At 39.2% G+C, this 22,864-nt stretch overlaps 1 protein-coding gene across 3 annotated transcripts in view; it reads right to left on the bottom strand.

Annotated features, from left to right (window-relative positions):
- The window catches only part of ADAMTSL1 (ADAMTS like 1), a 381,058-nt gene that overhangs the window by 132,209 nt on the left and 225,985 nt on the right, over positions 1–22,864 (bottom strand). For all 3 annotated transcript variants that reach the window (XM_079113153.1, XM_079113154.1, XM_079113152.1), the window contains one exon: positions 10,808–11,018. In XM_079113153.1, the coding sequence (XP_078969279.1) occupies positions 10,808–11,018 (211 nt within the window). The remainder of the gene's footprint in view (positions 1–10,807; positions 11,019–22,864) is intronic.

Below are 22,864 nucleotides of genomic sequence, written 5' to 3'. Positions count from 1 at the left end.
AAATACAAGAGGCTTACAGAACACCAAATGCACAGAATCACAACAGATCCACACCAAGGCACATTATAATGAAAATGCCTAACATTCAAAATAAAGATAGGATTTTGAAGGCTGCAAGAGAAAAGCATCAGATTACATTTAGGGGAAGACCAATACGGATAGCAGCCAACTTCTCAACCCAGACTCTAAAAGCTAGAAGGGGCTGGAACAACATATTTCAAGCTCTGAAAGAACATGGTTTCCAACCAAGAATCCTATACCCAGCAAAACTAACCTTCAGATTTGAAGATGAAATAAAATCCTTCCATGATAAACAAAAGTTAAAAGAATTTACAAATAGAAAGCCTGCATTACAGAATGTTCTCAACAAAATATTCCATGAGGAGGAAATGAAAAACAACAATGTAGGTCAGCAAGGGGAGGAACTACCTTAGAGAAAAACCACTCAAAGGAGAAACCAAGCCAACTTAAAAACCAAAAATAAGCCAAATGACTGGGAATACAAATCATTTCTCAATAATAACCCTGAACGTTAATGGCCTAAACTTATCAATCAAAAGACATAGACTGGCAGAATGGATTAAAAAGAAAGACCCAACAATATGCTGCCTGCAAGAGACTCATCTCATAGAAAAAGACATCCACAGACTAAAGGTGAAAGGATGGGAAAAAACCTACCATGCACATGGACTCAATAAAAAAGCGGGGGTTTCCATCCTTATATCAGATAAAGTGGACTTCAAGCCAAAGTTAGTCAGAAGGGATAAAGAAGGACATTTCATACTGCTTAACAGAACCATAAATCAGGAAGACATAACGATAGTAAATATTTATGCCCCAGACAATGGTGCATCCCCATACATCAAACAAATCCTTCTCAATTTCAAGAATCACATAGACCACAACACAATAATTCTGGGCGACTTTAACGCACCGCTGTCACCACTAGATAGATCTTCCAAACAAAATCCAACCAAAGAAACCACAGAACTCAATAACACAATCAATAACCTAGACTTAATAGACATATATAGAATATTCCATCCATCAACGAGCGGATACACTTTCTTCTCAGCAGCACATGGAACCTTCTTGAAAACAGACCATTTGTTATGCCACAAAGCAGCCCTTAGGAAATGCAAAAAATTAGAGATACTACCTTGTGTTCTATCAGATCATAATGGACTGAGAGTAGAAATCAATGACAAAGTAAAAAAAGGAAATTACTCCAACACATGGAGACTAAATAATATGCTATTGAATGAAACATAGATAACAAAAAAACATCAGGGAGGAGATTAAAAAATTCTTAGAGGTCAATGAGAATGATGATACAACATATCAAAATCTCTGGGACACTATGAAAGCAGTACTAAGAGGAAAATTCATTGCATGGAGTGCATTCCAGAAAAGAATGAAAAGTCAACAATTAAATGACCTAACATTACAGCTTAAAGCCCTAGAAAAAGAAGAACAGAATAACAGCAAAAGTAGTAGAAGACAGGAAATAATTAAAATCAGAGCTGAAATCAATGAAATTGAAACAAAAGAAACTATTCAAAAAATTGACATAACAAAAAGTTGGTTCTTTGAGAAAGTAAACAAAATAGACAAACCTTTAGCCACACTAACAAAGAGAAGGAGAGAGAAGACTCAAATTACTAAAATACATGATGCAAAAGGAAATATCACAACAGACACCACTGAGATACAGAACATAATGAGAAGCTACTTTGAAAATCTGTATTCCAACAAAATAGAAAGTACCAAAGACATTGACAAATTTCTAGAGGCATATGCTCCTCCCAAACTGAACCAGGAGGACATACATGATTTAAACAGATCAATATCAAGCAATGAAATAGAAGAAGCTATTAAAAATCTACCATCCAAGAAAAGCCCAGGACCAGATGGATTCTCAGCCGAGTTCTACAAGACCTTCAAAGAAGAACTCATTCCAATACTTCTCAAAGTATTCCAGGAAATAGAAAAGGAGGGTACCCTACCGAACTCATTCTGTGAAGCTAATATCACCCTCATACCCAAACCAGGAAAAGACACATCAAGGAAAGAAAATTTTAGACCAATATCCTTGATGAATATAGATGCAAAGATCCTTAACAAAATATTGGCAAACCGTATCCAAAAACATATTAAGAAAATTGTGCACCATGATCAAGTGGGGTTCATTCCTGGAATGCAAGGATGGTTCAACATTCGTAAATCAATAAACGTAATCCATCATATCAATAGACTTAAGGATAAGAATCATATGGTTATTTCAATTGGCGCAGAAAAAGCATTTGACAAAATACAACACCCCTTCATGCTGAAAACACTAGAAAAAATAGGGATAGTAGGAACATACCTGAACATTGTAAAGGCTATTTATGCTAAGCCCATGGCCAACATCATTCTTAATGGAGAAAAACTGAAACCATTCCCTTTAAAAACGGGAACAAGACAGGGATGTCCTCTTTCACCACTTCTATTCAACATTGTCCTCAAAACTCTAGCCAGAGCAATTAGGCAGACTAAAGAAATTAAAGGGATACGAATAGGAAAAGAGGAACTTAAGCTGTCACTATTTGCGGATGACATGATTCTATATTTAGAGGATCCAAAAACCTCCTCCAGAAAACTTCTAGACCTCATCAATGAATTCAGCAAAATAGCAGGCTATAAAATCAACACGCATAAATCTACAGCATTTTTATACACAAGCAATGAAACAGCTGAAAGGGAAATGAGGAAAACAACTTCGTTTGCGATAGCCTCAAAAAAAATAAAATACTTGGGAATCAATCTAACCAAAGAGGTAAAAGATCTCTACAATGAAAAGTACAAAACACTAAAGAAAGAAATTAAGGAAGACCTTAGAAGATGGAAAGATCTCCCATGTTCTTGGATAGGCAGAATTAATATTGTCAAAATGGCCATACTACCAAAAGTGCTATACAGATTCAATGCAATTCCAATTAAAATCCCAATGACGTACCTCACAGAAATAGAGCAAGCAATCATGAAATTCATCTGGAAGAATAAGAAACCCAGAATAGCTAAAGCAATCCTTAGCAGGAAGAATGAAACAGGGGGTATCGCAATACCAGAACTTCAACTATACTACAAAGCAATAGTAACAAAAACAGCATGGTATTGGCACCAAAATAGACAGGTAGATCAATGGTACAGAATAGAGGACACGGACACAAACCCAAATAAATACAATTTTCTCATACTAGACAAAGGGGCCAAAAATATGCAATGGAGAAAAGATAGCCTCTTCAACAAATGGTGCTGGGAAAACTGGAAATCCATATGCAACAGAATGAAACTAAACCCCTATCTCTCACCCTGCACAAAACTCAACTCACAATGGATCAAGGACTTTGAAATCAGACCAGAGACCCTGCATCTTATAGAAGAAAAAGTAGGTCCAAATCTTCACCCTGTTGGCTTAGGATCAGACTTCCTTAACAGGACTCCCATAGCACAAGAAATAAAAGCAAGAATCAATAACTGGGATAGATTCAAACTAAATAGCTTTCTCTCAGCAAAGGAAACTATCAGCAATGCGAAGAGAGAGCCTACAGAGTGGGAGAATATCTTTGCCACTCATACTTCAGATAGAGCACTAATTTCCAGAATATATAAAGAACTCAAAAAACTCTACACTAAGAATACAAATAACCCAATCAACAAATGGGCTAAGGAAATGAACAGACACTTCACAGAAGAAGATGTACAAGCAAACAACAGATATATGAAAAATTATTCAACATCTTTAGTAATAAGAGAAATGCAAATCAAAACTACACTAAGATTCCATCTCACCCCAATTAGAATGGCGATTATGAAGAATACAAGCAACAATAGGTGTTGGAGAGGATGTGGGAAGAAAGGTACACTCATACATTGCTGGTGGGACTGCAAATTAGTGCAGCCACTCTGGAAAGCAGTGTGGAGATTCCTTAGAAAACTTGGAATGGACCTACCATTTGACCCAGCTATCCCACTCCTCGGCCTATACCCAAAGGACTTAAAATTAGCACACTACAGAGATACAGCCACATCAATGTTCATAGCAGCTCAATTCACAATAGCCAGACTGTGGAACCAACCTAGATGCCCTTCAATTGATGAGTGGATAAAGAAACTGTGGTATATATATACAATGGAATATTACTCAGCCATAAAGAATGATAAAATTATGGCATTTGCAGGCAAATGGATGAAATTGGAGAATATCATGCTAAGTGAGATAAGCCAATCTCAAAAAGCCAAAGGACGAATGATATCGCTAATAAGTGGATGATGACACATAATGGGGGGGGAGGGAAGGGTTAGTGTTAGGGTTAGAGTTAGGGTTAGGGAGGGGGGCAAGTATGGAGGAAGGAAGTACTGTATAGAGGGTAAAGAGGGGTGGGAGGGGTTGGGGGAAGGGAAAAAATAACAGAATGAATCAAACAACATTGCTCTATGTAAATTTATGATTACACAAATGGTATGCCTTTACGCCATGTACAGAGAAACAACATGTATCCCATTTGTTTACAATAAAAAAATAAAATAAAATAAAAAAGAATAATAAAATTATGGCATTTGCAGGCAAATGGATGAAATTGGAGACCATCATGCTAAGTGATATAAGCCAATCTCAAAAAACCAAAAGACGAATGATCTCACTGATAAGCGGATGATGACACTTAATGGGGGGTAGGAGGGGGAGAAGAATGGAGGAAGGAGGGACTGTATAGAGGGAAAAGCGAGGTGGGAGGGGTGGGGGGGAAGGAAAAAAATAACGGCATGAATCAAACATCATTACTCTATGTAAATATATGAATATGCAAATGGTATGCTGTTACTCCATGTACAAACTGAAACAACATGTATCCCATTTGTTTACAATAAAAATAAATTAAAAAAAAAAAAAAAAAAAAAGAAGCAACTTCCCAAGATGTTGCACATGATCAATAAATGAGTCTGACATACCTGGCATGTGCCTCTTCTGCAGCATCTTCTAGGCCTAGTCTACCTACACTGGGCATTATGGGTTCCGCTGAGACCTGGTCTCTGCCTTCATTGACCTTATGATCTAATTCAGAAGCCACAAGAAAGTGCCTGTGTAAGTTCAGTGAGCAGGCCTGATCCTGGACATCCTGTAGTTTCAGTGTGGGGGGTTGTTAGAGGAATCCTGGCAGAGGAGGGAGGGCTCAGGTTCAGCCCTGAGAGGCAGAGGGGAGGGAAAGTGCAGGTGGGCAGGGAGCGGAGCAGGTAAAGGAACGCAGGGGGCAGGGGCAGATCTGCAGTGGTGAAGGCTTCAGACTTTCACATGGTGGTTTTATGATATGGCTATAGAGAATCCCTGAAAATATCCTAGCAGAAGGCAGTTGTGATCAGTGTTTCAGACTAATCTGTGGCTTTTGAGGCAGTGACTTTCAATCATGCTGTGGTAATTCTCCAGTGTGATACAAGGGTGTGCTGTCTGAGAATTCATTTATAGCTGGCACCAAAGATAGAGAAGGAAGGGGAGGAGATGAAGACGGAAAGGAAGAGCAGGAGCTTAATAAACTAGAAAAAAGGCCGAGGAATGATACATGAAAAATGTAAGTATTCAGAAGTCATCTAAATACAAACTAACAAAATATTAAAGTTAGATTGACAAATATTAAATAAATTCTTCATACAAGACCAGAGATCAAAACCAAGAGATGAAGTATTGAACATGAGGTAGAAATGAAACTAAAATGGTCCTCTAACAACCAAAGCCAGAATTAGATTTCTGCTGTATTTCTGTTTAATTGTTTCTAAGACAAAATTTTAATGTTTTAAGTACTTGGACTGAACACTTGGTTCCTGCCAGACCTGCAGAATGTATAAATATTGATTTTTTGCCATTTGTCAGGCAAGTGCTTTACAAAGAATAAAGGAGGTTGTGTTCCTGTCTAGCAGGGGACAATTCATGTAATTTGTGCTTTTTATTCAGGAAAAGAAAAGTCGCCACGAAATCTGTGGCGACTCTGTGTTCAAACAGCAAAGAGGAAAAGATCTCTACTCCAACAGATGAATGCCCATCAGACTGTCTTTTCTTAAATGAAGGATTTGATCCCATCTCCTTTTCTTTTATGTGAACAAAGGCTGTGTGCCAGTTGAGGTATGAGAAAGACCTCAGGCAGAACCACATAACTAAATGGGAAAGAGCACATGGGTGCACACCAGGTACCTTACCCTACCAAGGCCTGCTGAAGAATCAGTGGGCTAAGCAGGCAAATAGCATCAACAGTTGGTATCCTAACTGGAGGTGTCTGTCCTAAGACCACAGCCAATCAGCTCAGAGGCTTGAAATTACTCCTCCTTCCAGCACAGATGACTTCCTTTTTGGTAGAGGTTAGGAATGATTGATTTTTGCCTAACAAAGCTTAACTAAAGGAGTAGGAATCTAGGAAATAAGAAGAATAGTCTATTGTTTACTCCGGTTTAGAGAGAGTCTGACCTGGGGGACATAAAGTCAGAAATTCAGGGCCCATGGGAGATACACTTATCTCCTCATTCATTTTGTCATATAATAAACATTTGATCCACAACCGACTCTGGACCTAAAGACTGCATAAGCTACTAGTAATACAGGGACTTGGTAGTTCTGACAGTGGAAAATGATTTGAACTTACTCGTCACCTTTTCTTAGAGCTAGTAGCACAGTTTATAGTCGTTAATTTATGCTAATTAGAGGCAGCTCAGGATAAATGCACTAGAAACCAGGAAACTGGTTCTGGTTCAGACTGCATAATCCTGAGCAAGGCCACATGAAGGCCATGGGCACATCATCCATAGAACAAGAATGCTCATATACAACCCTCAAGACCCCTTTCAGCCTTGCAACGATGGGGTTTGGTATTGTGGAAAGTACCCAGTACAATTAGATTGATGGCCACCCCTAAATTTGCTAGCGGCGTGAACCCCAGGTTTTGCAATGAGGAAAATAAAGCCTAATCTTCACTGGATAGTTGTGAGAATTAACTTCAGGTAGATGTGGAATAATATATATATATATATTTTATATATATTATATATATATATATTTCTTAGTAAAATCCTGGTACATCAGTACTCAAGCTATATTGCATTCTCTTTACTTCCATGAACCATCACACAGTGGTACAGAATTTATGAAATCAGCCATAATACATTTAAGCTTGAAAAGAAAATATATAGTCATAGTTTGTTTTTAGCTGCTTTGTAGTCGTCCCTCAGTGTGTGCAAGGGATTGCTTCCATGATCTTCTTCTGATTTAGTTCCAGTTCTCTATGAAAAATGGCTGGTATTTGCATACAACCTATGTATGCATACATCCTCCTGTACGCTTTAAATCATCTAATAATGCCCAATATAATGTAAATGTTATGTAAACAGTTGTTATACTGTATTGTTCAGGGGATAATGACAAGGAAAAAAAATCTAACATGTTTAGCTCAAAGGCAACCATTGCAGGCTTAACCAGATTGTATACAATGTGTGGTTGCTTAAACCTACAGATGTGGACAATCTGGATACGGAGGGCTGACTGTACTTTGGGGCTTTGCTTACTTGATTCTTGGAGTACTTTACTATCCCACAACTCCAAGACGGAGAGGGAGAAGGAAGGAAGAAAGGAAGGGCCTGGAGGACATTTGGCTGCCTGGAAGTAGCAGCCCCTTCTCAGCACTGAGGCAAGCGTTTGTAAGGGGCCTTCCTTGCTACTCAGGTGGTGACCATATAACTTATCATTCAAACTAGGACACTTCTGAAAGTTTAAAACTGTCTCAGACAAGGATGTATGTCCCTGCCACCTTTCAGGCTTACTTTTTGTGACATTTCTTGTCACTTTAAAGCTCAGTCTGATATCCTGATGATGGGCACATTGCAAAATGAGATATGCAAGTGATCAGTTAAAAATCCTTCTGTATTCTTTAAAGGCATACAAGAAGTCAATTTAACAAGCTTGAGAAATATACAGTAATTTTAGATAGATGACTACAATAGAATAGTTGTGTTTTTATTATTACGATGTAATATTTTGGTGCAGGATCAACATTTTTGTAAAGGGTCGGAGAGTAAAGGTTTTGTGAGTCATTTGCTCTGATTCTGCCTGTGTAGTGCAAAAGCAGTCACAGATGCTAAGTAAAAGAAGGGGTGTGGGTATGTTTGAGTAAAGCTTTATTTAAAAAAAGGACTGCAGGCTAGGCCTTAGCTTCTGGGCTGCAGTTTGTCTATCCTGGTTTTAAAACAATGGTTCCCAGACTTTCAGAGTTCATAGGCCCAAGAAAATGAAAATGGATATCTGAAATTGACTTAAGGATTTCTAACTTACTTTGCTAAGTAGTGAAGCTAAAAAAAATCATTACCTAATGGTCTAATTTCTTTTTTTATTTTACTTTTTAATTTGTTCTAATTAGTTATACATGACAATAGAATGCATTTTGACACATCGTATGTACACAAATGGAGCACAACTTCTCATTCCTCTGGCTGTACCCGGTGCAGAGTCACACCTGTAGCGTAATCATACATGTATATAGGATAATAATGTCTGTCTCATTCCACTCTCCTTACCATCACCACATCTCCTCCCCTCACTCTCCTCTGTACTATCCAAAGCTCCTTCATTCTTCCCTACCCCCAATCCCCATCCCCATTAAGGATCAGCATCTGCTTATCAGAGAAAATATTGGCTCTTTGTTTTCTGGGGTTGGCTTATTTCATTTAGCATGATATTCTCCAACTCCATCCATTTACCTGCAAATGCCACAATTTCATTCTTCTTTAAGGCTGAGTGATATTCCATTGTGTATATGTACCACATTTTCTTTGTCTACTCATCTGTTGAACGGCATCTAGGTTGGTTCTACAATTTAGCTACTGTGAATTGAGCTGCTATAAATATTGATGTGGCTGCATCACTGTAATATGCTGATTTTAAGTCTTTTGGGTATAAACTGAGGAGTGGGATAACTGGGTCAAATGGTGGCTCCATTCCAAGTTTTATGAGAAATCTCCATACTGCTTTCCAGAGTGGTTGTGCTAATTTGCAGTCCCACCAGCAATGTGTGAGTGTTCCTTTTTCCCCACATCGTTGCCAACATTTATTGTTGCTTGTATTCCTGATAATCGCCATTCTGACTGGAATAAGATAGAATCTCAGTGTAGTTTTAATTTGCATTTTTCTAATTGCTAGGAATGTTGAACATTTTTTCAAGTGTTTGTTGATCAATTGTATTTCTTCTATGAAGTGTTTCTTCAGTTCCTTAGCCCATTTATTGATTGGGTTTTTTTTTTTTTTGAGTTCTTTATATATCCTGGAGATTAGTACTCTATCTGATGTGCATGTGGTAAAGATTTTCTCCCATTCTGTAGGCTCTGTCTTCACATTACTAATTGTTTCCTTTGCTGAGAAGAAGCTTTTTAGTTTGATTCCATCCCAGTTTTTCATTCTTGATTTTACTTCTTGTACTTTAGGAATCTTGTTAAGGAAGTCAGGTCCTAAGCTAACATGGTAAAGATTTGGGCCTACTTTTTTTTTCTATTAGGCACAGGGTCTCTGTTCTAGTGCCTAAGTCTTTGATCTACTTTGAGTTGATTTTTGTGCAGGGTGAGAGGTACAGGTTTAATTTCATTTTGCTACATGTGGATTTCAAGTTTTCTCAGCACCATTTGTTGAAGAGGCTATCAGTTCAATGTATGTTTTTGGTGCCTTTGTCTAGTATGAGATGACTGTATTTATGTGGGTTTGTTTCTGTCTTCTATTCTGTACCATTGGTCTAAATGTCTATTTTGGTGCCAGTTCCATGCTGTTTCATTACTATTGCTCTGTAGTATAATTTAAGGTCTGGTATTGTGATACCACCTGCTTCACTCTTCTTGCTAAGGATTCCTTTGTCTATTCTGGGTCTCTTCTTTTTCCAAATGAATTTCATGATTGCTTTTCTATTTCTATGAAGAATGTCATTGGGATTTTAATAAGAATTTCATCAAATCTGTATAATGTTTTTGGTAGTATGACTATTTTGTCAATATTAATTCTGCCTATCCAAGAGCATAGGAGATCTTTCCATCTTCTAAGGACTTTTTCTTCAAGTTCTTTCTTTAGTGTTCTGTAGTTTTCATTATAGAGGTCTTTCACCTCTTTTGTTAGATTGATTAGCAAGTATTTTATTTATTTATTTATTTATTGAGGCTCTTGTTAATGGGGCAGTTTTACTAATTTCTTTTCTAGTGGATTCATCACTGGTATATAGAAATGCATTTGATTTATGGGTATTGATTTTATATCCTTCTATGCTGCTGAATTCATTTGTTAGTTCTAGAAGTTTTCTGGTGGAAATTTTTGGATCTTCTAAATATAGAACCATGTCATCGGCAAAGAGTGATAATTTGAGTTCTTGCTTTTTACAATGTTGAGGTATGTTAATGGCCTTATTTCTTAGAATATTTAAATAGCAAAAAATAGAAAGGGCCTGGATTCAGAAACAATTTAGCTTTATGAAAAACCTACCATATTATCTATATTTTAGAAATTTTTCCTTAGCTTGATTCCAATTTTGGCAGATTAACAGAGGGGTCATATGAGTTGCTTTTGGAGAGAAGAGGGGTGTGGTACAGTAGAAAGAACATGGTATTCATAATTAACAACTTTAGATTTGAATAAGGTGGGGAAGTTCTAAGAAGGGAGGGATGAGCAGCACTTGACCGTTCCTTTAGTGGGACAAGAATCCTTTGTCTTGAATAACTCTTGCAAACATACGGTCCAATATTGAGTAATATCAGAACTCACCGGTTGCCACTGTGCAGGGTACCATGCTGGGGGGCAATTGAAGCGGTTGCAAGCTTGCACTGTGCTGGGCTTAGGGTGTCGACATAGATCATCAGCCAAGACTACCATTTCATTCATTTCTCTGGAAAGCAGGTGAGAGCAGAAGACATCTCTGGTCTGTAGGCCAACACCACAGGTGAGACTACATGGACTCCACTTGCCAATTTCCCACCTGAGAAGAAATTAGAGAGGACAAAGACTGCCTTAGTTCCTATGCACGAAACATTTCCCATGACTCAAGGGTTGTTAATTGATTAAAATCCTCCAACTGGGAATGTGGGAAGTTCTAGCCAAAGATTGGCTAGGAATTCTATCTAAGCCTAGAACCCATCCTTCCTCTTCAAGCTCTAGTATTCCCTTAGAATAAAGCAAAGAGGGTGACAGAGTGCAACAGCCAAGGTTCACCTATAAAATCTCCAGTAATGATTACCACTATGTCTATTTTGATGGAACACGCAAGCTTCATCAAAATAAAGGTGCTATGTTAGACATCAGTTGTGTACATACATAAAAAGTTTGGGTATCACATATTGAATGGTGGGTTTAGAAAAAGACTTTGTGCTAATTTCTTCAGCCCCCATTCTTAGTGAGATTGAAAAAAAATTGTGCTTATTATTCTTTGGCTTCAAAGTGAAAGGTCATTGGTTCCAACTTCCTTCAAACTTCCATCACAGCACAGAAACATCTCTGTCTTATGTATAAATATCATCACTGCCTGGGACTGGATAATGTAACAGAAGTGGAGGCTGCTAAATAGATCAGTCTTCCTGAAGGGAAGTAAGTGGAGTGAGCGGCTCATTATCTGGACATAGAAGTCAAACACACAGATGAGTTGAGTGCATGAATTGGCCAGTTCTAAATGGCTGAGTTTTGAGAAGTACATTTATAGTGAGCTAAGGGCCTATAAAAACAGCCAACTGCACTTCTCTGTTGTTGCAGCCTCCAAAATGGGAATGATAAGTACAAAGCTCAGTTCCTTGGGCTCTGAGTCAGAGCGTTCTCTAATGATCAGTTTTAGAAAGTTCTGTTTACAGTTGGAGACACAAAGATTCTACAAATGGGAGTTAGCCAAGAAAAGCATGGCAGTAGATCCCAGAATAGTTAGTCTGCCTGATTTTCATAGCCAGCTCAGAAAATTGGTTTAAAAATCTTTGGCCTTAATGATTTTCATCAGACTGTTCAAGTAAGTGTCTACTCTCATCTTTCTTGCTCTTCTAATAGGTACCTTCTGTCCCATCCGTATTTGTACTGCCTCCTTTCATCTACACTGTTTATACCTGTAATGAACTATTCGGTACATCCACTTATGCCCCATAGTTTTCTAGCTCCATCTTTATGTAAGCCATATTCCTAATTTGGAATACCTTTTGTCTTTCCACTATCCCCCAAAACTTTTTACATTTCTACATATCCAGATTTGACCCATTTTTTAAAGGCTGCATTCATACTTGCTCCAGACTCTGGTCACTTTCTCAATTGCATTATAGTTGTTCTGTCTGTCCATGGTCCAGCTAGAGTACAGACCTTCTGAGGTTGGGCCTGTGTCTGAGTCAGTTTTGTAACACTCACAGTGTCCGTCAGGTTACCTTGTAGACAGTTATTGTAGATAATAAATTCTTGACAAATGAGCAAATAGAGGGTCTTCCATTGCACAGGGCATGTGAATGTATTAGCTTATTGGGTTTTCTCCAGGGAGACAGGCTTCATTGATTTTAGATCATGTTACAGTTGAGGGAATCTGAGAGTCCAAGATGCTGACATGTTCAAGTACCCATCAATTGCAAATAGTGAAGCCAGGATTTGGACTTGTATGCATCTGAATCCAAAGCCTGTGTTCTTCCTATTGTACCATGCTATCTCCTGGCAATACCTTGAACACCCTCCTATCATCATTACAAAATTTCAAATGATTAGAAGAAGAGAGTCTGGATGGAATATATTTCTTTTTGATCCTTGTGTGAATTTCTATAAAATTCTCTTATTTTTAATCCCCTAGCAGGATTGTTTTCAAGTTATAAAATGTTGTGGTGTTAGAAAGGTTTTAAGATTTGTCCAAATATCATTTCCTACTCCTTCCTTCTAAAGGTGGAAACTTGAGTCTGGACTGGACATAGAGGCACCCTTGCAATGACTACCATGAGGCAGAAGTGATGCCCTGAGATTTCCAAGGTTGGACCATAAAGGATATGGGGCTCTCTCTGATGGCTTATCCATGGGGAGAAGCTAGCCAAAACATCATGAAGACACTTAGATGGTCTTAAGGAAAGTCCACCTGCAGAAGAATTGTACCACTGTCAGCCCAACTTGCCATTAATGTGCATAAGGTACCTTAGAAGCACATCCTCCAAAAAAAGTGGAAGCATTCCCTCTAAGAACTAGAACAAGATAAAGATGTCCTCTTTCACCACTTCTATTCAAGATCATCCTTGAAACTCTAGACAGAGAAATTAGAATAAAGAAAGGGATACGAACAGGAAAAGAAAAACTCAAACTATCACTATTTGCTGACAACATGATTCTATATATAGAAGATCCAAAAAAAAAAAAAAAAATTCTACCAGAAACTTCTAGAACTAATGAATGAATTCAGCAAAGTAGAAGGATATAAAATCAATAAAACCAATACCCATAAATCAAAAGCATTTCTAATCTCCAAGATATATAAAGAACTAAAAAAAAAAATAATCCAATCAATAAATGGGCTAAGGAACTGAAGAAACACTTCATAGAAGAAATACAATCGATCAACAAACACTTGAAAAAATGTTCAACATTCCTAGCAATTAGAAAAATGCAAATTAAAACTACACTGAGATTCCACCTCATTCCAGTCAGAATGGTGATTATCAAGAATACAAGCAACAGTAAATGTTGGCAAGGATGTGGAGGAAAAGGAACACTCACACATTGCTGGTGGGACTGCAAATTGGCGCAACCACTCTGGAAAGCAGTATGGAGATTTCTCATAAAACTTGGAAAGGAGCCACCATTTGACCCAGCTATCCCACACCTCAGTTTGTACACAAAGGACTTAAAATCAGCATATTACAGTGATGCAGTCACATCAATGCTTATAGCAGCTCAATTCACAGTAGCTAAATTATGGAATCAACCTAGATGCCCTTCAACAGATGAGTGGATAAAGAAAATGTAGTACATATACACAATGGAATATCAATCAGTCTTAAAGAATGAAATTATGGCATTTGCAGGTAATGAATGGAGTTGGACAATATCATGCAAAGCAAAATAAGCCAATCCCAAAGAACCAAAGGCCAAATATTTTCTCTGATATGTTGATGATAATCCACAATAAGTGTGGGTGGAAACTAAGGAAGAATAGAGGTACTTTAGATTAGACAGAGGGGAGTGAAGGGAAAGAAAGGGGTATAGGAATGATAGTAGGAATGATGGTAGAAGGAATTGGACATTATCATCCTATGTGTGTATATATCAGGACCAGTGTAACTCTACATCATGTACAACCAGAAGAATGAGAAGTTATATTCCATTTATGTAAGATGTGTCAATATGCATCCTACTGTTGTGTATAACTAATTAGAACAAATAAAAAGAATGCAAAAAATGCAAAAAATTAATGCAAAATATAAAGTGCAAGCACCTCATATTGCTACAAAACTCGTGGGTAGTATGTCATTTCTTGTATGTAGGTGAACACAAGTACACCTATCCAAATGGGCAAATGAAGAAGGTTTTCATCCTTGGGAGCAGCCATGATTTGCTCTCATTGTAGTATTCTCAATATCTAGGGCAGGACTGCATGCCTAATAACAACTTGGGTAATGCAATGCATTGTTAAAATGTTGAAAAACTAAATAGAAATTAAAATATAATTTAGGAGAAAACAAGCAAACAAACCATATCCTCCAGACCAGGCTAGCCTTCAGATGATTGCAGTCTCAGGAAAGGCCTTCTTCCAGACCTGTCTACCCATACTGCTTCCAAACTCCTTACTCAATAAATTGTGGGAAAGGATAAACTTTCAATAACATTCATTGTTGTTATAAGCCACTAGGTTTAGAGGGAAATTTGTTTTGCAGCAATAGACAATTAATTCAAGTATACGCTCCTCTCCAATGTATAGTCATTCATCCAAAGACATAAGAATATTCATAGAAAGCACAAGTCGTAACACCCCACACGAAGAAAAACATAAATGTTCATTAACAGGTGAATGAATAAAAAATTATGATGTATTCATATAAAACTATATAAAGCATTGAGCATAAACCATAGCAATAAGCAACAATGTGGATGAATCTTATTAAACATGAAACTGAGTGAACAAAGCCATAAACACAAAAATTGATATGTTTTATTTCAATTATATAAGCTCAAAAACCAAAACCAATCCATGGTGTTAGGCATTAGGGTGGTGATTGCACTTGGCAGGTAGGAACTAGAAGAAGGGCATGGTGAGGAGGTCTTTCCCGGATGTTGTCTAGATCTGGGTACTGGTCTGGGTCCAGTTCATGGAAAACCTCCAAGCCTTATGTATAGGATTTGTATATTTTTTCTGTTTGTCTGTTTCAAAAAATTTAAGTGAAATCCTAAAATGTCGTGGGTGCCAAAGTCCAGCAAAAACCCCAATACTGATGACTGCTCTGTGTGTGTCTCATAAGGCAGCTGCCTGCATGGATAATGCTGCCCTGAGGTTCCAGTGTGCCAGGGCACAGGATTTATGCTCATTCCCTGGGACCCTGCCCCCACCTGTTAGAAACTCAGTTACCAGGACCTTGAAGCAGAGGCATTTTGACAGTTATCAGGCCTCTTAAACACTGCACAGAGAAACTCACAAAACAGACCTCTCCGCCTACCCTGATAAAAGTACATTTTACATTCTCAAGGAAGGAGGTCAGTAGAAACTATCTGCACATTAAGCACTTTTGCTGATTCTGGGTCAAAAATATTTTAATCAACTTAGGCCAAAAAAGGGAAAGCAGGGACTTTCCCCTATTTCTGTCCTGCATGGAGGCTGCCATTATGGGCTGTGGGTCTTGTATTCTGGACTTGATTTTGGCTTCTAGAACTGTGAGACAATAATTTCTATTTTGTTAAGCCACCCAGTGTGGTACTTTGTTACAGTAGCCCTAGGAAACTAAATCACTTTAACCTCAGCACCTCACAGAGTGCCTGGAACATAGCAGATGCATAGTTAACTGTGTGGTCATTTAAACGGAATTGAATTTGCGGTGAACTGTGTGCACCTTTGGATTTAGTCACTTGGCTGGTCAGCATCTCAGCAGTGTCCTCTACCCAATTGCTTGCTCCCAATTTCAAAGTCTCAAAAGCTCTGAACACCATAAATTTTTCTTCAGTGTGGTATAAACTCTTTTGGTGACAAAGCTGTGCCTAATGTGACATGCTTTGATAGGCTGCATCCCACTTTGTGTAAATATTTATACATTTGACTGCAGCAATTTTAGCCTGTTGGAGTATGGCATTTTCCTTCAGAAACTGCGAGGGGTTATATAATTTATGTCTTAGTCATCTAACGTCTTTCTAAAATACAAAAACTTGTGAATTCTGAAACACATCTGCCTCCGTGGTTTTGGCTGGAGGCCTGTGGTTATGCACCAGGAGGGCGGTAAAGCTGATTGGTAGGGTTCTTGCACTTCTAGGCTTTAGGTGTTTCAATCATGGTTGGGAGCTCAGCCAAAATGTTAGACAGACTCTAGTTTCCCTCACATTCTTTTCTATACTTTTTCTTTCCTCTGAACCCGTCTTCATATTACTGTCCCTTTTGTCAAAACATTTCTGCAGGAGAGGTTCTGTGAATTGATGGGTTGGAGTTGGTGCTCTGTACTGCCAGACCTGACTCTGTCCACTTCCAGAACAACTGACTCCCGACCAAGGGCAGGCAGGAGCCAGGGGGTGACCCTATTCCTCCATGATTGGAATCAGCCTGCTGCCTCTGCCCAGCAAGCGGTGTGCCAGAGTTGACTTGTTACTGTAACTGGATTTGAGACATTAGAGTGGGCTTCCTGATTCCCACTTTATTTCCCTGATAGCATTGGAGATCTGTCCAAAGTCTAGCCAACTAGACTGGTCCTGTCACTCTACCTGGATCTGGCCAGTCACAGGCCATGGGTGAGCAGAGAACTTTTAGCCATTAGTCAGAAGCCAGGATGTGAGAGCAATCTATGACCTTGCACATGATTAGCGATAGTAATAGTCAAACCAACACTTACATAGCATTTACTGTGAGCCAGATTGTGCTAGCTGCTTTATGTGCATTCTTTCCTTTAATCCTCTTCAGAGCCCCATGAGATAGATATGACTATCATCTGGATTTAACAATGAAGAGTTGAGACATGGAGAGGTCAAATCATGGTCCCAAATGTCTGCTGTAGGCAGATGCTCAATGTCACCTTGCATCATACCCAAGTCTACCCTGATGTGGACACAGGGCACTGAGAATGGAGCTGTTCCCCATCACAGGGGCCAGCACAGCAGATTTGTCAGTTTCAGCTCTGCAGTATCCCTTCTTCTTTTGCTGAGTTCCCAGCAGAACCCAGGACCAAGCCCACCCAAGATGTGGAAAGGGGAAATACTGGGGAATGATATTGGCCAAATTATTTTGTTATGCTCTGTGTGTGTGAATATGTAACAACAAATCCCAACCTGTGTACAACTATATTGCTCCAATAAAAAATAGGGGTAAAAAAGAACTTATTTACAACTTATGTCAATCCTCTGAAGAAGATACTCTAAGTTTCCCCATTTTACAGGTGCACTAACAGAAGGAGGCTTTAAGTAAACTGTCCAAGGTCATGCAGCAAGTAAACAAGAGACCAAGATTCAAACACAGGAGCTTGGCTCCTGCATGCTTAACCATTACTTGTCTCTTAACGCCAGGGTGACTAAGTGGTCAAGGCGAGGCACCCTAGCGTGCTGAGCTTCAGAAAGTGACAAATGACAAAATTGACAGATCTCTTTCTTAATAACAGAAACAAAAACACGGACGCCATCCATGCATCCACTTGCAGTTGTGATTTCAATGAGGCAACAGTGCTCCTTGGCAGTGATACGGGCAAAGGCAGTGTGTGGTCCCCCCAGAGAGGTGTTTGCTTTTAAATGTGGCCATCAGAGGTAATGTGGGCAATCAAGAGTCCATGGTGACTGGCCCTTCTTAGCAGCTTGTGTTTGTATTAGCTATTCAAAAGGAAGAATTTTTGCATTCCTTTGCACAGGGCTCATTATGTGAGTTGCCAGGGTTTCTCTTCCCTAGTCTTTCAGAGAAGGTAATGACCTTTGCCTCCCAGCAACTGATTGTTCCTGGCATAAAGGCACCTAATTTTTAATGGCAGACTCTCCCCACTCCAAGCTATTATGCCCTCAGAACCTTCTCTTACCTCGGCCTTTGCAGCAAAGTAGGCTGTTTTTTGTTGTTGTTGTTTGTTTGCCTGTTTTTTTTTTTTTTAATTCAGTAATTTAAAGTACAGTTTGAACATCGTTAACTTTAGTTTTTTTGTTAAAAGCATTTCTTAAACTTGTATGTAACTCTCCAATTTGACATTTCTCCACACCATTTCTATCCTGTGATTTAAAAAACAAGAGTCCCCCAAAGATACTTATTTACTTTAGAATGCCTCTGAGGTCAGTAGGTGGAGAACAATTTAATAGTAATAAATAGGACACCACTGACTATGGCCAAATCTAGAAAATTTAAGGTAGGCAAATAGACACAGCAGGGGACCCATCACACTTCCAGTTTTTTGACTTTCTTACTAGTGTCTCCCAGTTTATCTCCACATCTGCTAGTATCCAATCTATTCCCAGCTCACAGCTACAGGTGTCAGTCCAAATGCAAATGTGATCATTTTACTTGCTCTGACTAAAACATCGTTCAAAGTCAGAGCTGAGTTTCAGTAGGGGAAGGAGCCAGTATGTGCGGGGTTCAGCTTTGATCCAGTAGGAGAGGGGGGCACTATAGTTCTGGAGCCGAACTTTCAAACTGGCTTTTTTCCTCCTTCCTCCTCCTTATTTCTTCCCCTTTGTGGGGGATGAACTTTAGCATGTGGCTTGGTTGGGAGTGGCCCCTTGGCACATGACAGGGTTCAACACTGGGCCAGGGTAGCTGGGAGTCAAACATTCAGGGAGGACTGAAAAAATACATAGATATCTAAAAAATAATGTGAGCCAGATTTCTTATTGTCAGTAAAGGGAGTTACAAATACGGAAAATCAAAAGACTAGATTGGATTGGTATTGAACTCATGGTTTTTAATACATAGACACATGGATAGACAAAGACATAACAACAGCTATAGATGATATAACCATAATATGTGGTACTTCCTAGCTCTCTCCACTGAAAGGCCTAAAAGCAATGGCATCCTAGAAGCATTAAATACATCATGTGTCCACATCCTGGAATCCCTTTAGTAGAGAATTTAGTTCTCTACTAAAAGTAACCAGTTCCCGTAGAAGTGGCTGACACCAGGTCAGGGTCTGGGAGAAGAAAAAAGGGACCTGGAACATCTTGTTATACCAGAAAACTGGGAAGTGCTCAAAGAATGATGAACTGTGTGTCAAAAGGACAGAGGGGGCCAGTTTGAAAAGGACTCCTATTTGCTATGTGTGGAACGAATGGATAGTAATAGATTTTATCCCTTTTAGTAAAATAGAAATCCATAAATAAATAAATAAATGCAAGCACGTTCCACGGCAGTGGAAAGCCTATTAATAATCTAGAAGGAATAGGGAATTTGGAAAGCTACCATTCAGCAGCCATCATGATAATGAACTCAGGTAAGAATAGTCAGTGGGTATTAAATGTGGTGGGTGAAAGGCCAAAAAGGAATAGGATACTTATTTAGGATCAGATTCGTTCCTTACTATGGTCTTAATGTGTCCCCTTAAACTCATGTGTTGAAAACTTGATCCCCAACGCAACAGTGTTTGGAAGCATGGCCTTTGAGGTGTTTAGGTCATAAGAATAAACTGATGCCATTTATAAAGGGTTTGACAAAGGAAATGCATTCCCTTATCGCCCTTCCGTCTGCTGCCACGTGAGGACACAGCAATCCAAGTAGCACCCTGGAAGCAGAAAGCAGCCCTCCCAAGATGCCAGTGGCTGAATCTTGAGCTTCTTAGCCTCCAGAAGTTTGAGAAAATATTTCTGTTTTTAAAAATCACTCAGTCTCTGTTATTCTATTAGAGCAGCACAAATGGACTAAGATATTCTCCATAAAATACTTGTTACTATTAATAGGTGTGATGTACTTATTAATTTTGTAGTACAAAAACCTTGTAGACCTAATTTTAATCAAGCAATAAGATTTAACATCACTAGTAATAGGATATATGACCACTGTCTTTCTCCTGACATGACACTGTTATGGTATGGAGATGAAGTATCTCCCCAAAACTCCTGTGCTTATGCAGGAATATTCAGAAGTGAAAAGATTGGTTTATGAGAGCTGTAACTGATGAATCCAGCCTAGTTTGAGTGGACTGATTGGGTGGTAATGTAGGAAAATGGGGTATGGGTGGAGGAGGTGGGTCACTGGGGTGTGCCCTGGAAGGGTGCCTCTTCCCTACAACCCCTCCTCTTCCCCTTCTCTGGTTCCTGACCCTGCCAAGAGATAAGCAGCTTTCCTCCTCAGGGCCCTTCAGTTATGATGTTCTCCTTCACCTTGAGTCCAAAGTGAGAATCAGCCAAGCATGGACTGAACCTCTGCAATTGTGAGCCCCAATAAACTTTCCTTTTCTATTATTCTTGTCAGGTATTTTTGTCACTGCAATGAAAAGCTGACTAATACCAATGCATGAAGAAGAAAATAGCATACTTGTGGGTTGTTTCTGTCATAAATTCAAAATCCTGAGAAAACATCAAGCAAATCCAAACTGAGGGACATTTTACAAAGTAACTGGCCTGTACTCTTCAAAAATGTTGAAGGATATGAAAGATAAGAAAAAATCTAAGGAACTATCCCATTATGGAGGAGTTGAAAAAGAAATGATCAATGCAACCTGTGTTGATTCTATATTGAATCTTGGACCTATAAAGGACATGATGGGACAAATGGCAAAATTTGAATGGAGTCTGTGGATTAGATGGTAAAATGTTGAATCAATGTCATTTCTTGACTTTGATGGTTATACTGTGGTTATGTAAGATAGTATTCTTGTATTTAGGAAAAATATTCCAAATCGTTAAGATACAATGGAGTATCATCGCAAATTATTCTCCAATGGTTTGAAATTATTTTTAAAAAATAAGGAAATGAGATACCGGGCACAGGGGAACACTGTATATTATTTTTGCAACTTAAAAAAACTGAAATTATTTTAAAATTACTGAGGTTATAAAAATATATCAGTTTGGCTCCCTATCACTCATGTGTCAACTCCTTGGCTGTCTTGTAAGCTGCTTCACAAATTTGAAATGCCATTCTAGTTTAGTCTCAGGTTGCTCCACTACTCAGTTTTGCATCCTCCTCTGTACTGGCAAATTCCAGTAGAGTCCAGTCCTCTCCGTTGGATTCTGAACATCCCCTCCAGTCTTAACACTTCTCTGATCTCCCTTCCCACCCGGCAGAGGCAGACCTTTTCCTCCACAGCATACCAACATCTGTTTCCTCCTTGTGGTAGCACCTTCTTCTCCCCTCAGGCTCACTTCCATTCTGCTGAAGGCATTTGTTTCCAGGCCTGTCTCCCTCCCTAAACTAAGCTCCACAAGGGCACTAGGGACCCTTAGGGGACCCTTATCTATCTCAGTGTGTGCAGCAACTAATACAACACCTGGTATATTGCAGATGCTCAGCAAGGTGTATGATGGCAGAACGTAGACCATGCTTCTGGGATCAGATTGTTCATGAATGAATTGTGCCCTGCCACTCTCTGGTTGAAGAGTCTTGGGGAAGTTATTTAACAATTTACTCAGAAATAATAGCAACACCTACTTCACAGGGTTGTTAGGAAGAGTAAGTGAGAACTTCTATGTTAAGGGCTAAACGTGGTGCCTGGCACAGATAAAAGGCTCTATAAACATGAGCTCACACGAACTGCTGTTACTGAGTGCTCAGTGCAGAAATAATTATTGTGAGGACAGGGACTAAATGAGCAGAGTGAGAAGGCTTCCTGGAGTGAGTCAGAGGCTGAGGGAAAAGGTATCTGTGACCTTCTGAATGTAACTTATTTAGCGTTCACTGCCAAAAGTGGGAATGGTGCTCAACACAGTCAAAAAGCTTTCAGCAAAGAGGGGAGAACTGACAAAAACCCAGGAGACATAGTGAAAGCGTTAGGTAATAGTAATGAGCTAATCACTGCACTATTTGGCTGAACCATGGGAATGCAGGAGGTCAGCAGACACACAGTGTGGTACTCATTTTCACTGCATCCGTGTGACCCATTGCTTTCCAAAGCCCCTCCGCCTAGGTTGTCTCACCTAGTCATCCTAACTCTGAGGTAAGAAAGTAGGTGTGTCAGCCTGGATGTGTGAATCAGCAAGCTGAGGTCATTTCCCCAAAGTAGGGATGGGGACTCAGTTACTCCTTCTACCCTCCTCAGTCACTAAGAACCAGTGGATTGAATCATGAAGGGCTCCAGAGAGCAGACTACAGACAAGATGAGATGAAAAGCTAACACACAGCTACAGCAACAGATGTGCTACCTGGCATTACAACCACTATTCTTCATGTGGTCAAATGAATAAATAAATAAAATCAAAGGAGATGTTTAGATATTAGAGACTAAAGATGTGTTTGAAGACCAAAAACTCAACCAAAAGTATGTATGATAAATAGCACCAGGTGAAACAGGGCTGTCTATATGAAACAGCAAGGAAATAGGAGATAGTCATGCTTCCCTTGAGAGTGAGCCTGCTTGGCATGAGGTTTTAGCTCCACAAAAATAGTTATAGCCAAGATTATCAAACACCTGAGGTGGCAAGGCACTCATCCCACCTGTGAACAGCATGGGTCAAGTGAACATGTTACTCAGGCCAACTAACCACACCATCCAAATTGTTGCTAAAAATAAAATAAACCAA

Source organism: Sciurus vulgaris (assembly GCF_902686455.1).
Source record: "Sciurus vulgaris genome assembly, chromosome: 15".
Taxonomy (NCBI): domain Eukaryota; kingdom Metazoa; phylum Chordata; class Mammalia; order Rodentia; family Sciuridae; genus Sciurus; species Sciurus vulgaris.
Note: the sequence above shows the minus strand (reverse complement) of the source record. Positions and strands in the feature narration are given on the sequence as shown.